We start from the raw sequence: 16,161 nt of genomic DNA, 5'->3' as shown, positions 1-16,161 counted from the left end.
GTCCTGGCCTAACACTTATCTGAATGGCCCCGTGTAAGCTACTTAACCTCTCGGCACCCCTGGTTACTCCTCTATAGTATTTTAATACTTACCTTACAGAGTCCTTGTGAGAAACTGGGGAGGTCTAAGGGTCATCAAACTGACCACTGCAGAGTATGCATGAGTGGATGCTGGGTCAGGCAGCCTGGGCTGGAGTCCCAGCTCCATGCCTCACGAAATGTCAGCTCTCTTCAGTAACGTTGGGTGAGTAATGCTGACTCCTTGCCTGACACAGTAGCTTCAAAGCACATGGAAACTTCTTCCATTTTCCTACTTTAAATATCTTTATTCCTCCATCCTAGCACTGAGGGGTCAGCTGCCCTTGAGATTTTTACTTTAAAGCCCAAGAAGCACCCTCAGCCAGGTGTCTGGAGCTAGGTGTGGTGGCTCGTGCCTATAATCCCAGCACTTTGGGAGGCCAAGGTGGGAGGATCGCTTGAGCCCAGGAGTATGAGACCAACCTGGGCAACACAGTGAGACCCCATTGGTAATTAAAAAAAAAAAAAAGCCCAAGAAGGGATGTGAAGGCCAACAGGCATGCAGTCACCTGAAGCACATCTGAGAGGGGAAAAAAAATCTTGCCCAAGGCAGGCAACATGGCACGTCTGTTGCCCTCATCACTGCCCTGATTTAAAAAGGGTGTGGTGGTGGTCAAGCCTGGTGGCGCTGAAGTGGTGGCCAAGTTGGTCTCAAAAGCACTTGGCAACTCTAAGGTGGAGCTTCTAGCTCCATTACAAACTTGCCATGTGAGTTGGGTAGGTCACTCAGTATCACTGGGCCTCAGTTTCCTCATCTGCGAAGTGAAGACAGAAAGGACCACCTTTCAGAGAGAATGTCAGTTTTAAAAGAGAGGCTGTCTCACTTTGGGAGGCCAAGGCAGATGGATCACTTGAGGTCAGGAGTTCAAGACCAGCCTGGTCAACATGGTGAAACCTTGTTGCTACTAAAAATACAAAAAATTAGCTGGGCATGGTGGCACACGCCTGTAATCTCAGCTACTTGGGAGGCTGCGGCAGAAGAACTGCTTGAACCCAGGAGGTGGAGGGTGCAGTGAGCTGTCACACCACTGCACTCCAGCTTGGGTGGCACCTGGCACCTGTCTGGCTTACTACAGGTGAGCAGGGACCCCTTCTCCAGATGAGAAGTCTGCAGCTGGGGCTGGACATCTGGCACCCGGCCTCAGAATTCCAGCCACTCTGTGATTCATTTCCCAGCCTGGGTTTTCACTCCTCGTGGAACGATGCTGGTCTCCCAAGTGAGGACACCACCTCTGACCTCTGTCCCTCTGCCTGAGACTGTCACTGCCACCTACTTTCTACCTCCCACCCCGCCTCCTCCCAGAATGAGGGGCCTTCTCTACTCCGGAGACACAGAGGGCCGGTGACAGGCTCCTGTCCCAGGGCAGTATCCAGCCTGGGCCTGCAGAGAGAAGGGAGGGCTCCAGGAAGCCGGGCACTTGCATGGGAGCTTGACGGGGGTGACTCAGGAACCGGGGGTGCCACTGTCAGGGGAGGGGGACAGAAGCATCACTCTGGTGGCCGTGCACAGTTTAAATCAGGAGTCATCAACTCCAGTGTTCCCAGAGGGCCAGGTAAGCAAATAAACGAGAGCAGTATTAATATTTGTAAAGCACCTAGAATAGCATCTGAAACAGAGAAAACAGAAAGAAGCACATTTCCGAAGCACCTTCTGCCTAACCAGCAGCGGTACAGACTTGCTGATGAGTTTCATTGTTCACTGCCTGTCTCCCCTGCCGGGACACAAGCTCCAGGGGGGGGTAGGGGGCTTGTCTTTGCTTGAATTCCCAGATGGTGCCTGGCACAAAGTACACATTCAACATGCGGGGAGGCCAGCAAAGCAGATGGCACAGGAAGCCCAGCCGACAGGTAGCACCAGGTAGCACCAGCTGCAAACCGCGGCTGGATTTTCTGATTGTTTTTAAAGAGAACCTGGAAATTCCCAGCGTATTGTGAAATATCCTAATTTTTTAAATGGTGTTTAAATTAAACAGAGCACATCTACAGGCTTTGTGGGGTGATGAGGGCAGAAAGCTAAGTCCCCCTGTACCCGTGAACTCATGCGGGCCACTGCTGGGGGAAGACAGAGATGGGGCTGGGACTACCGGCCCCCACTGTACGGGCAACACCTCCTCTTCCGTGCCTACAATCCCCAGGCAGCACAGCTGGAAGCAGCTGGGGCAAGCCTCCCTCACCAACTCCCACACATGGCTGGATGGGCAACTGCGCACCTCCTTCGCCAGCAGGGTGACAACACAGCCCACATGGAGCTCTGCCTGCGCGTGCTGCTTGGCGTGGAGCCGGTGATGGCGGAGGGAAAGGCAAACACCACAAAGAGGTCTGGGGGGAGGGGTTTTACCTCTGAGAGCAGTTTCGAGACAATTTCCAGTGGGGCCTGGTTGATGGAGTCGTCCTGCAGCGGGGATGTCAGGGCCATGTCCACCAGGGTCCGGATCTCTTTCAAGACAACTTCCCAGCGGCTTGGGTTACTCAGCACTTTCTTATATTTGTAAATCTTTTTCTGGTTGAAAGAGATAAAGAGACAGCAACATGTTACTCATGTAAGGAGGGCAGAAGATGGAAGACAATCAAAGAATCAGACGGATTAGGGTGAAAAGGCCCTGAGAAACTGCCAACTTGGCCCAGTCCCCGTTTATGAGGAAACTGACACCCCGAGAGAGGAAGGGTCTCGTTCAAAGCCACAGGGTGCATCTGCAGCCGGGCCTCCTGACACTAGAGACTCATTTCCCACACAGGCTCACTTCAGCCCCATGATAATCCTTGATAGATGACCTTTTTCTTTTCTCCTGTTTTTGTTTTTGTTTTTGCTAAAAGGATGAGGAAACCGAGGTACACAAGAGGTTAGAAAATTTGCCCAAGACTCTGGAGTCGGCAGAGCTGAGACAGAAACCTGCATCCTGACTCTCAAGCCAGTACCGTCACCACCATACTATACCGTCTCCACACAGTTTCCAATGACTTAAAAAACAAAATGGGGAGATTTCTCTTTTAGATCATCTCTTTTGCCAAACTCATTCCCCAGGGATTCAAGGGCAGTAACAGTGGGAATGGTCGGTCCACAAAGGGGCTTTCTCTGCGTTGAAGGCACTGTTTCCGCCTACGCCATTCCCAAGAGGTCGCCTGAAGACAGGTAGTCAGCCAGGGAACATGACAGACAGGATTAAGGCTGGGCATTAAACTCCAGCCAGGTAGGGACTAAACCCAGAATGCTCCCCTGAGAACCCAGCGCTGCCCTCCGCATCCACCTGGCGAGGAAGAGAAGAGTGCTCTCACCTTCGCTTGGGCGCTGTGTCGAAGCCAGAGAGTGGTTGGGGCAGGGGCTGCTGCCTCCCTGGATGTGAGGCAGGGTTAGTTCCGCCTCTCTGACATCATGGAAACGGAGGCCCTCGGAAGGCGGAGGTCTGGGCCAAGCGCTCCCTCCACCCCCGCCCTGGCTCCTGCCTTTGCAGCTGCCTGCCCCACTGCACCCGGCCTGCTTGAGAGACTTTCTAACTGGATGAACTCCTTCGTTAAGTGCTCTGCTCCTTAGGGAGAGCCCAATTTTAGTATCACCGTGCCAGCAGCCAGCTGGGGTGACATGTCACAATCTCTGAGCCACAGTCAGAAAGAGGAGGGGGGAGAGGAGGGTCCCTTGCTGACCGCTAAGGCTCAAACAGAAACCTACAAGCTGCCAGAGCCTCCCTGACCGCTTAGTTTCTGAGCTAGGAATTATCAAGTGGTCTTGGGACGCACTGCTATCAAGGAAATATTTGGGAGACACATTCCGTGCCAAGTCGAACGGTTACTTCTGTCGGTGAGGCACAGTGGTGGGATGGGAGGTGGACCTGAGTCGGAAAGATCTGGTTCTTCCTAGAAAACTTTCACCTTCTGTAAGTCAGGCTCGAAAATAACCTGTATCTCTTTCCATCTGTAACCCTTATCCACCCTAGACCCATGTGGTCCACTCTATGGAGTCGCATTCAAAAGTAAAGTCCAGCCAAAACAGCCAAGAGTAACAAAAAGGAACACTGAGACTGCATCCGTCTCTTGAAAAACTGAAGGAGACGAAGTGTAAAACCTAGGCCAATACGGCATCCCATCTTCCTCCTCTCCATTATTTTCCCACATCCCATGGTTTTCTGAGGCCTCTGATACACTCATTGCCACTGGTGTTGCCCCCATGAACTCACACCAAAGACGGTTTTCAGTACCCCCACATCACCCCAAGTCTTTCCCGTCATCTCTCCCTTCTCCTCTCTCTGCTCCTTTCTCCTTCTCTCTAGTTCTTTCATCTACCCACCTGCCTACCTTTCTCTCCTCCTTCCAGCACCCTGGTCTTACTGTTCTTTGCCCATTCACCCATTCCACATCAAGAATTAGAAAGAGATCAGCTCTTCTCATAGGCCCAGGAGGGGAAAGGAGGCCAAGGCAGCCCAGCATTCCCCAGGCAGCAGGAGGGGAAAGACCAGAAACATTCCCTTGCCAGTCACTGGAGACCCTAAGAGTATGGGAAGAAACGCGTGACAAGTTGTCGGGGGTGAGCGTACAGTGAAGAGTAAACATGCTGTTGATATTGATGATGGTGACAGTGACTACTGGCTGAACTGCATTAATGCCAAGATGTACCCAGTCCACTGAGGTGTCTCTGGAACCATAACCAGCCTCCTTCCTAGTTACTGTCAACCGAAGCCGCCCTGTCTTAGTGCTGTGAGCAGGACGTGCTGCCTGAGCAGCACAACGAAATCTGTGCAAAACACAACATGTCTGAAGCAAGAACCCTGCCCATTCCAGACGATGAATGCTCCTTTGAGCCTTAGAGTCTGTGGTTTCAGTTTGTACCCAGAGAATTGTTTAATTTTTAAAAGACCATGAAATGATCACACAAAATCCACCATACATCAAGCCCCAAAGCAAACCACAGTGATCCACACCCGTGTCTTCCCACAGCAGACTGCAGATTTGCATGGAGTCTGGGCTCTAAGTGGACTCTTCTGATCAGCTGCACATTATATACTTTTGAAAGATTAATGACTTCATTCTTTTGGTAAAGATGCATGCTCATTGCAAAAAATCTAAACCATACTGAAAAGCACAAAGAAGAGGATAAGTTTTAAAAGGCCTCAAAAATCCCACAACCCAGAAATAGCCACCATTAATATTTCGTGAACATCATTCCAGCAAAGTCTCATTTAAACTTTGCAAAATACAACCAGCCCTGAGGTGGGTGGCTGTGAGTACAACCTCCTGTTCTCCACACACAGACGCCATTTAAGATGCAGAGGCGACCGGTCTGAGGCATAGCAGGGCCCAGTGGGCAATGCTGGCACCAACGCAGCTTCAGAGGTGAGCCCTCGGGGTCGGTGCACCCAGCCTCAGCTCATCCACAGCTCCCCTTCTTCGAGCGGGGAGGACAACAGCTTTCCCGGGAGGGCCCAAGCCCTTGTTTCACAGGCATCCATGGGAGAGTCTGCAAGAGGCTGTATTCAGAGCCAGAAGGTCCCAGGGCTTGTACCAAGGGCTAACATTTCACGAGGACATACCATGTGCCAGGCACAGTGCTAGCTCTTATGAGCTTTATCTCACTCAATCCTCACAGTATCCCATGAGTTGGGGGCTTGTCATAGGGAAGACCCTGAGACAAGGGATTGAGCGCAAATGGCTTACTGATTTGAGAGGGACTGGCAGGAAATACTGGTGGGGAAAGTAGGGAAGTGAGACGGGGAAGAGAAGACGACCAATAAACGGGGCATTGTCAAGCACATGATATGGGCAATGAGGACTCACTCCTGCTGGGGGCTCTAGGGGACAGTGCAGATCACACTCAGAGCTGACGGTCCTAAAGAGTGAAGGAGCCGGCCATTTGTCCATCAATTCCCTAAACTCCTCAGGGATTTTTTTCTTTTTTCTGAGACAGTCTTGTTCTGTCACTCAGGCTGGAGTGTAGTGGTGAGATGTTGGCTCACTGAAATCTCCACTTCCCGGGTTCAAGTGATTCTCCTGCCTCAGCCTCCCAAGTAACTGGGATTACAGGTGTGCACCACCATGACCAGCTAATTTTTGTATTTTTAGTAGAGATGGGGTTCACCATGTTGGCCAGGCTGGTCTTGAACTCCTGATCTCGTGACCCGCCCACCTCGGCCTCCCAAAGTGGTGGGATCACAGGCGAGAGCCACCATGCCAGGCCAACTCTTCAGGGTGTCTGACTGCCCTGTGCCCAGGCCAGAGTGATCCTAGAGCCAGCAAAAAGCATGCACTCGCGCAGGGTCACAGGTGTTCATGGTGAGCAGCCTGCAGCCCTCACGTGATGCTGAGGGGGTGGCCAGCTGCAGCTTTCGCCAGACGACTGTTGGTTTCTCTGTGCACAGAAGCCTATCATGGCCCCGAGAGGTCAAGCAACTTGCCCAGAGTCAAGCAGCTAGAAAGGGACAATTCAGGAGTGAAAACTGACTCTGGCCACTGCAAAGCTCTTTCCATCACATCATTGAGGGCCAGCAGGGTCGGGTGGAGAGGATATCAGACTTGCCAAGAGATCCTGAAGGAGGTGTCAAGGATGCTTGGTGGCACAGGGACAAGATCCAGAAACAAGCCCATGAGGCTCTGAGAGTGGAGGCCAGGTAACCAGAAGGTGGTGGAAGTGGCAGGGAGAGGGTGGGCTACAGCGTTGTGGGTGCGGGCTGCAGGCAGGCCCCTGTTCCTAGAAAAGGCTCTGAGCCCCAGGTCAGGGTGGTCACAGGGATGAGGGAGACTTGTCCAGGATCAACAGGGCCCTGTTCCCCCTCCCTAGGTGACAAATTAGCATGCCTCATCCCAGGAACTCTGATGAGCTCATCAGGTGATGAATCATGGTGGAGCTGGGACAGGGACGCCTCCGGAATCCCCGCTCCAGGCTCCCTGGAGGCTGGCCCTCAGCTTTGCAATATGGTCTTCCTGCTGAGTGCACTTTGCCAGGTGGGGTGGGTGGCCTGGTGGTTTGACCCCACAGGCCACTGGATTCCTCTGAAGTGGGAAGTACACAGGGGCCTTGGAACTGTTCTGTGGCTGGGCACGTGACCTGGTGTTTTCACTGAAAGGGGCTGACTTAGAGCAGGGTTGGTGAACTACAGCATGTGGGTGAAACCGAGCCCCCTGCCTGTTTTTGTTCGATGAAACCAAGAATGCTCTCATAAACTGTAGGAGTTATGACGGAAAATAAACACAGAATATGCAACAGAAATCGAATGCGGCCCACAAAGCTCCAAATATTTGCTATCTGGCCCTTTACAGAAAAAAGTTTGCCAAGCTCTGGCTTTAAAAGTCAAACTCCAGCCTAGGAGTAAGCATGCAAAAAAAGACGCTCAACGTCATTAGCCCTCAGGAAAACGCAAGCTAAAACCATGAAGAGATACCACTTCGCCCTATGAGCATGGCTGTAATAGAAAACGACAGACAATGCCAAGTGTTGGCAAAGGTGTGGAGAAACTGGGAATCTTGTGTGTTGCTGGTGGGAAGGTAAACCAGTGCAGCCACCGTGGAAAATCATTTGAAAGTGTCTTAAAACATTATACATAAATTTATCATATGACCGAGCAATTTTGTTCCTAGAAATCTACCCAAGAGAAAGAGAAACAAACTCCAAAGACACACCCAAGAATGTCCATAGCAGCATTCTTCACAGAAACAGCTTAAATTCAACAACTGATGAATGGATAAACAAAATGTGGTATAGCCATTCAACCAAACAGTATTTGGCAATAAAAAGAATTGAATTACCCATATGCTGCAAGACGGATGCACCTCATAACCACTACGCTAAGGGAAAGAAACCAGACACAAAAGACATATTGTATGATTTCTCTTATGTGAAATGTCTAGAAAAGGCAATTTTATAGAGACAGAAAGTGGAACATTCATTGCCTGGGGCATGGAACAGGAATGAAACTGCAAACAAGCATCAGGGCATCTTTCAAGATGGTGGAAATGTTCTAAAACTTAATTGTGGTGACAGTTGTACAACTTCAATAAATTTACTAAAATCACTGAATTGTATACTCACAGTGGGTGAATTTTATGGTATGTGGATTCTATTTCAATAAAGCCTTTTTTAAAGAATGCTATCCTAGGGAGGCAGTCATCAGATAAAACCAAAGGTAGTAGGGCTCAGTGGCAAAGAGGATAGGCTTCACGAGCAGTCTCCATATCAAATCTAAGCTCTACTTCATCCATCCACCCATCCATCATCTACCCACCCACCTACCATTCACCCACACATCCATCCATCTGCCCAACCACCCATCCATCCATTCATCCATCTATCTACCCACCCATCCATCCACTCACCATTCATCCATCCATCCATCCATCCATCCATCCATCCATCATCCATTCATTCATGCACCCATCCATCCACTCACCATTCATCCATCCATCCATCCATCCATCCATCCATCCATCTATCCAACCACCCACCCACCCACCCATGCACCCACCCACTAATCCATCCACTCATTCATTCATCCATCTACTTATCCATCCAACCATTCACCTACCCACCCAATGATCCACCCACCCAACTATCCACCCGCCCACCCATCCATCCTTCACCCACCTCACCATCCATTCATCACCCACCTCACCATCCATTCATCACCCATCTACCATCCATACTTCCATCACTCAGTCATCCCTCTATTCACCATTCCATCCAATCATCCATGAAGATCTACTATGATGTGCCAAGCACTACGTTCAGTACTAAGGATAACCATGGCGAACAAAGCAGGCAAGCCCCGGTGCTCATGAAACTTACAGTCTATTACTTGCATCAGTTTCCTTGTCTGCAAATCAGCATAAGAATAACTACTGTCAAAGGCTTGCTGTGACTATTCCATGAGATAATACATAAAACACTTAGCTCAGTTCCTGGCTAAACAGCAGCTCTGGTTGTTATCACCTACCAAGTTCTGTAAAGGAGTAGTCCGGGGAGGCAGAACTCAGGAGGGCTCCCCACATCCGAGCCCAAGCCCCACCAGCCAGCAGCAAGCAGAGACAGCAGGCAGAGCCTCCTGCTTCCCGTCTGGCAGAGTCAGCCACTCCAGCGCTGTCCTCACCCTCTCTGCTTGTCAAGTAAGGGACGTTACCTGGGCAACACTTGCCATCACTGTGGCAACTGTTCTCCTGGCAGAGGCAAGCATATACACCAGGGTTCTCAGGCCAGGGAAAGCAGAGCCTGTTGCTCCTCCACGGGAGACAAGTCGTCAGCAGGAATGTGCCCCTTGCCAGGAGAGGAGTGACTAAGAATGCACTGGAAGCACGTCGCGCCAGGCAGTGGCTGCTGCTCTGCTGCTCTGCTGCTTGCCGCAGCCTCTGGGGCTCGCGCGCGTACACACACCAGCACGCATGCTCCCCACCACCTGTCGTGAAGGGAGGACGCTGCATGGGCGCACCCAGGGAACTGCAGAGTGGAGGAGGACCCCACAGGGAAACATGAGCCAGAGAGGAGCCAGCCCGGTTTTGAAAACTTTTTCCAGTGCAGGTCCTACAGCTGAGCTGCCTAGTCCAGAAGCTACAAGCCGCAGGTGACTACTCACACTGAACTTCATTAAAATGAAATACAACCACAAATCCAGCACCTCGATTGCATCGTAACATTATTCGATAATAGTCATAACTGGACTCAGTAGCCAGCTGTGTCTAGTGGTGACTGTAACGGCGCAGATAGAGAACGTTTTCATCGTCGCAGAATGCTCTGTCGGGCAGTGCTATCCTAAAGCCTTGGTGTCCCTGTCACCACACCTCCGGGGGCCCAGGAACATGTGTGTTTGCCTCTTCACGTCATTGCTGAGGTCTAGTATGTGTGTGGCACTGCGTTCGGCCAGAGGAAAGGGCTCCTGCCTACCTCCTCCCATGGGAGACTCTCCTCTCCAAGCCCCCATCTCACTGGGACCCCACCTTGGAATTTTCTCAAAAGGTCTACCAAGGTGCAATGTCCCCAATTGTGCCTTGCACACCCAGGAAGAATGGCTGGTTATCTTCTCTGGCTTCCCTGATTCAAGAGTCGCTATGGCTGCAGATGCTAAGCGTGTAGGAAATAATTTGCTATCTCCAGCAAACCATGGCTTCCGGGAGGACTGGACACTTGCAAGGTAGCATTTTTGGCCTTCTCGAGTCCTCCAGAATAGCTTCCCTTCAATCCTGTGAGCATCAGAGACTGTCATGCTACCTTCAGATATAACGCAGGCCTCATGAGTGTTACCCCCAAACTGCGCTTCTGGCCGCCAAGTCTTCACCATCACCTAAAACCAGCTCACAACCTCTCAGCTCCCTGCTGATGCACCCCCCACAGAGACACTCTGGGTCAAACACAGCGCCCTGGCCTCATTCCCCATGCCTGCTAGCCCACACAATCCACGTCACAAAATCAGCCTTGGTGCTTTGGCTACAATTTCCCAGGGAAGGAGGCGGCACTGTTTCAATTATCTGTGCACATTTCCAGTGAAACACATGGGCGCCAGGACCACGATGACTGGAGGGCATCTGTGATCTAATTGTGGAGTATGAAACGATGAGAAGATACTCCACTTCACTAGAAAGTGACACCCCCAAAATCTCACTCTTAAAGAAATACTGTAAATGTGTGTTTTGTTTGTTTTTGTTATAGGTCAGAGCTTTAGGGTCAACGGTGCTTTTGGGATTAGATTGAATACTATTTTTTTTCTCTCTGATTGGTATTCTTTTCTTGCCCCAGGCTTGGTAGGGACAACCCCAGTGCCTCTGGGAATCACACAGGGGCTTTACCAGTCACAGCCCATCACTCTGGCCTGAGAAACCAGGCTCTCTGAGGGACCAGGGGACTGCCATCACTATACACACATACATATAGATTTACTTCATTGAGGAAAAATTCACATACCATAAAATTAACCATTTACTTTATTTATTTATTTACTTTTTGAGATGGAATCTCGCTCTGTCACCCAGGCAGTGGCATGATCTTGGCTCACTGCCACCTCTGCCTCCTGGGTTCAAGCGATTCTCCTGCCTCAGCCTCCGGAGTAGCTGGGACTACAGGCGCCTGCCACCACACCCAGCTAATTTTTGTATTTTTAGTAGAGATGGCATTTCACACCATGTTGGCCAGGCTGGTCTCGAACTCCTGACCTCAGATGATCCGCCACCTTGGCCTCCTAAAGTGCTGGGATTACAGGCGTGAGCCACTGCACCCGGCCACCATTAACCCTTTTACAGTGAACAGTTCAGTGGCATTTAGCACAGTGTTGTGTAACCACCACCACCATTTCCAAAACTTTTCCATCACTTCCAAGGAAACCTTTTTAAGCTGTTACTTCCTATTATACTCTCCCCCATCCCCTGGGCAACCACCAGTCCGCTTTCTGTCCCTGGATTCCCCTATTCTGAACATTGCATATATATGGAACCATATACTATGTGTCCTTTTGTGACCACGATGAGGCCTGGGAATCTGCATTAAGCAGCTTCCAGGTGAGACAGATGTCCCCGAGCCCTCTGAGCAGCAAGGTTCTCACCCATATGCCTCACTTCCTCTCCTCTACTAGGTGGACGTGTTACAGAGGAGAGGAGGGTTCACACCTTGTGCACGTCACACAGCTGGTGTTGTGGGTGGAACCATGTCTGCCAAAACCGTTGTGGGTTAAAATGTGTCCTCTACTGCATATAAATCACACACGATGTGGCCTTTCGTTCACTTAGCATAACAAGGTTCATCCAGCTGTGGCAGCTGTCAGTGCTTCACCCCGTTCCATGACTAACAGTCCACTGCATGGAGATGCTGCAATTTATTTCTCTTCCTTCCTCTCTCTGTCTTTCTGTCTCTCTTTCTCTCTCTCTCTCTCTTTTTCTTTCTTTGTTTCTCGAGATGGAGTCTCGCTCTGTCACCCAGGCTGGAGTGCAGTGGTGCAATCCCAGCTCACTGCAAACTCTGCCTCCCAGGTTCAAGCAGTTCTCCTGCCTCAGCCTCCCGAGTAGCTGGGACTACAGGCGCCCGCCACCACTCCTGGCTAATTTTTAGATTTTTAATAGAGACGGGGTTTCGCCATGTCGTCCAGGCTGGGGGTCTCGAACTCCTGACCTCAGGTGAGCCACCGTACCCGGCGGATATACTGTAATTTCTTTGTTAATCCACTGATGAACTCTTGGGTTGTCCCCACCGTAGGCTATCACAACTAGTGCTGCTATGCACATATATTGTTGCTTTTTGCCCTGCCCCTGTGCCTCAACTGCACTGAATCGGTTTAAGTTTTGCCACAGGACAGCACAGGGTGTAAGGGGTCTTTTAGGGGACCCCGATTTACCCCACAGAATTACTGAACTCTGTTACTTGCTGGTCCAACTAATAATTCACAGATGAATTAATCAATGCTTACCTTTCAGGACTCATGTTTTCAAGGTGGGTGGAGGGATGCCTACTCTGAGTGGGGCACTGTCTCTATGGAGGGGCGGGGAGTGGGGGAAATGACACAGAGATAAGACAAACCAGCCCCTGCACACTCCCAGTCTGGCTGAAGGGTGAGGCAGGGCACAGAACATTCTAACGAAACCACTCATTACAGTCATAATGGCTACTATGCATCAAGTGCTGACATTTTCCAAGAACAACAACCATGCATACTGGGTTGTGATGAATGACGAGTGACAAGATAGCGGAAAAGCCATCGCTTCTGGAGGGCACTCCAGGCCAGGTCCTGTGCTAAGCACTTTGTATAAATACATTTTAAATCATCCCAGCCACTCAAGGAGGTGTGTGGTATAATGTAAGTCCCATTTTACAGATGAGAACATCGAGGCTGAGAGAGGTAAGTCATGCATTTACTAAGAGCCAGGCAGAATTGGGATCCAGGTCTAGCTCTGGATCCTGAGCACCTGACCATCATGCTACTCTGAGAGGCAAACCTGAGCACTTTCTACGCCTTGATCAATGCTTCTGCTGCCTTTAAATCAGAGAGTTGAGCCTTACCTCCTCGGCTTCCCAGCAGCAGTTGCAGGCTGGTGTAGCTGGGTGCCCAGTGGGCACCTGCCTGAAAAGCTGGCACCTGGGGAGATGGGCAATTTGTTTGCAAGAGGGGAAAACGCCTGGGCACTGAGCCCCAAGTGCCCACCAGTAGTGGCCTCCGGTGGTCAATGCTGCTTCCAAGGAAACAAACAGTGGGAACTCAGGCAGGCGTCCTGCGCCACTGTCTCTGCGGCATCGGCTGGTTGCCTAGGTAACCACGTGCCTGGTTGTTGAGGAGATGAGCTGGCCTTGGTGTCAGGCTCCCAGCTGAGTACCACATCCTACCTGGCTCTTCAGGCCAGCTGCGCTGTGGGCAAAATCCAATCATCATGTGGATGTGTTTGAGCACATTAAAAAAAAATTCTATGTAGCTGTTTTCCTCGCTGAGCTAGGAGCTCCTTAGAGGCATGGATGACGTGTCACCTGTTCCTTCGATATGTTGGATGGTGACTGCAGCCACCCAGGGAAGGTGCGCTCGGTGTTTGTTGCAGGTGAAACAGGCAGTGGGGAGAATGAAAATTGGCATTGATGGCTAACATGCGTCAGGTGCTGCTTTAGGCCAGGCCCTGCATCAAATCCTTTCACCTACCCTGCAACTCTCAAACATTCATGTGGACAGGAATTGCCTGGGGGTCTGGTTACCATGCAGATTCCAGCTCAGCAGAGCTGGGCAAGGCCTGCGAATCTGCATTGAAGCAGCTTCCAGGTGGGACAGATGTTTCTGAGCCCTCTAAGAAGCAAGGTTCTCACCTACACGCCTCATTTCATGGTGGATGTGCTGCAGAGGAGAGGAGGGACTCATACCTTGCCCAGGTCACACAGCTGGTGTTGCCTGTGTCTGCCCAAAACATATGCCCAAGTCCTAAGTCCAGTATCTGTGACTACGACTTTCTTTGGAAATGGGGTCTTCGCAGACATAATCAAGTTAAGATGAGGTCACACTGGATTCGAGTTGGCCCTAAATCCAATGACTGGCGTCGTTATAAAAAGGCCACGTGGACACACACACACACACACACACACACACACACACACACGCTCCACAGAGACCTCCACGTATGGAGGCAGAGCCTGGATGCCAAGGCGCATCAAGGATTGCTGGAGACCATCAGAAGCTGGGCGAGGCCAGGAAAAGACCCTCCCCTAGAGTCTCAGAAGCAATGGGGCCCTGCTGACACCTTGATTTTGGACATCTCGCCCCAGAATTGTATGAGAACAAATTTTTGTGGCTTTAAGCAACACAATTTATGGAAATTTGTCATAGCAGCTGTTGGAAGCCCAGACAGCTGTAAGGAGCAAGCAAGGACTGACCCCAGGACGCCTGGTCCCAGTCACTCTGCCATCTTACTGCAGTGATTCGAGCTGAGCCATCCAGCCCCTCATTTCACAGAGGGCAGCAGGGCCCTCTGCAACTACGGTTGGGAAGGTGTGAGCTGTGTTTGGAACTGGTTGGGTTTTCTTTCCCTGGGGCATTGCGGGGGCCTGATGTCCTCTCCTGTTCTTGCTGCATCAGGGGACGGAAATGCTGACTTTTACCCTAAGGCCTGCCCCCAGCCCATTACCCGATTGCATAAGCCCTGGCCCTGCCCTGTGTCAGAAACAGCACATCTGGGCACCTGCATCATCAGTGAGGTCAGAGGGAGCCACCTGGGGACCCAGGAGGCTACAGGAGGAACTTCCGGGAGAATTCAGGCAGGGACGTCAGCATGGGGCTCGCACAGGGTCCCTGACAAAGAGGAGCTGTCGGGGAGGATTCCGGCCCCGAGCTGTCCTCTCACACAAAGTCGCACATCAGCCGACACCAGCAGCCACCATCAGGCCAGCCAACAGCCCAGGGCTTCCTATGTACTGGGCCCCGTGCTGATGTGTGCCCCAGATGACTCTGTCAGGCAGGGTTCTTGACCCTGGCTACACATTAAAACCACCCGAGGGGCTTAGAATTCCAAGAACAGAGTCCAACCCCAGGCCAATCCCATCAGACTGGTGTTGGGTGTGGGCGGAACCTACGCATCAGGACTTTTTTGAGCGCCGGTATATTTAAAAGTACATTTGCACACCCATGTTCATAGCAGCGTCATTCATAACAGCCAAAAGGCAGAGGCAACCCAGATCCACCAATGGATAAAGAGAGACATAAGGTATGGTCTACCCATTCACTGCAGCATTATTCTGCCTTAAAAAGGAAGGAAATCCTGATGCACGCCACACTCTGAATGAACCCTGGGACATGAGGCTGAGATAAGGCAGCCACCAAAGGCCAAATCTTATGTGATTCCATGCATATGGGGCCCCTAGAGTAGACAAATTCTTAAGAGACAGAAAGCAGAATGGTGGATGCCAGGGGCTGGGGGAGGGGGTAATGGGGACAGAGTTTCCATCTGGGAAGAGGAGAAAGTTCTGGAGTCGGATGGTGGTGATGGCAGCACAGCAACGTGAATGAACCACTGAACTGCCACCTAATCATAGTTCAAATGATGCCTCATGCAAATTTCACCGCACTAAACAAGAGAATATTTAAGATCTCCAGGCGATCTGAATGTGGCACAGCTAGGGGTCAACAGGTGGGACGCCCATGCTACAGACTCAAGGACCACAACACACAGAGGAAAAGGTAACCCACTCCAGGTCACAGCCGGCCTGTAGGAACCAGGACTCTGGCTCAGGGTCACCCCCTGGTCCTGAGCTCTGGTCCTTGAAGGGACTGAGCTGCACACACAGGAACAATCCTGGACTCGCCCTTGGCATTCTGCAAAGGCTCTCTGGTCTTCACGTGGCCCTAACCCCCGCGGGGGCTGTTTCTCCAGGAAACCTGAGTGCAGTGGAAAACCAGCCTGCAAGGGTGGGCCAGGTGTGGGGTGGGCCTGGCGAAGTGCATTTCCTCATGGACTAGAACAGACGCCCCTCTTTCAGAATTCTAAAACTCAACACAGCCAGACCGCCCCTCCCGTCCTCCTGGGTTCCCTGCTCTGAGGCTGACCCGAGGCTGTGTGGACAGGAGGCACCTCCCTCATTCCCACAGGAGGCTGAACTGGGGCAGGAACACCCAGTTCAGCGGTTTTAAAGTTAAGATTCTGAACAGGCTGTAGAAAGAGGGAGAGG

General features: G+C 51.3%; 1 protein-coding gene across 2 annotated transcripts in view; it reads right to left on the bottom strand.

Moving 5' to 3' along the window:
- CMIP (c-Maf inducing protein) overlaps positions 1-16,161 on the bottom strand; it is a 265,419-nt gene that overhangs the window by 56,179 nt on the left and 193,079 nt on the right. Inside the window, exons 1-2 of one of the 2 annotated variants that reach the window (XM_011942160.1) lie at positions 9,173-9,419; positions 2,416-2,577 (exon numbers count right to left, since the gene is read on the bottom strand). In XM_011942160.1, the coding sequence (XP_011797550.1) occupies positions 2,416-2,577; positions 9,173-9,226 (216 nt within the window). In that variant the 5' untranslated portion in view covers positions 9,227-9,419. Of the gene's footprint in view, positions 1-2,415; positions 2,578-9,172; positions 9,420-16,161 lie in introns of those variants that run through there. The other variant, XM_011942159.1, reaches the window with a different exon arrangement.

Source organism: Colobus angolensis, unplaced genomic scaffold, assembly GCF_000951035.1.
Source record: "Colobus angolensis palliatus isolate OR3802 unplaced genomic scaffold, Cang.pa_1.0 Scaffold207, whole genome shotgun sequence".
In the NCBI taxonomy this organism is placed as follows: domain Eukaryota; kingdom Metazoa; phylum Chordata; class Mammalia; order Primates; family Cercopithecidae; genus Colobus; species Colobus angolensis.
This window is presented reverse-complemented; position numbering and strand designations above follow the sequence as displayed.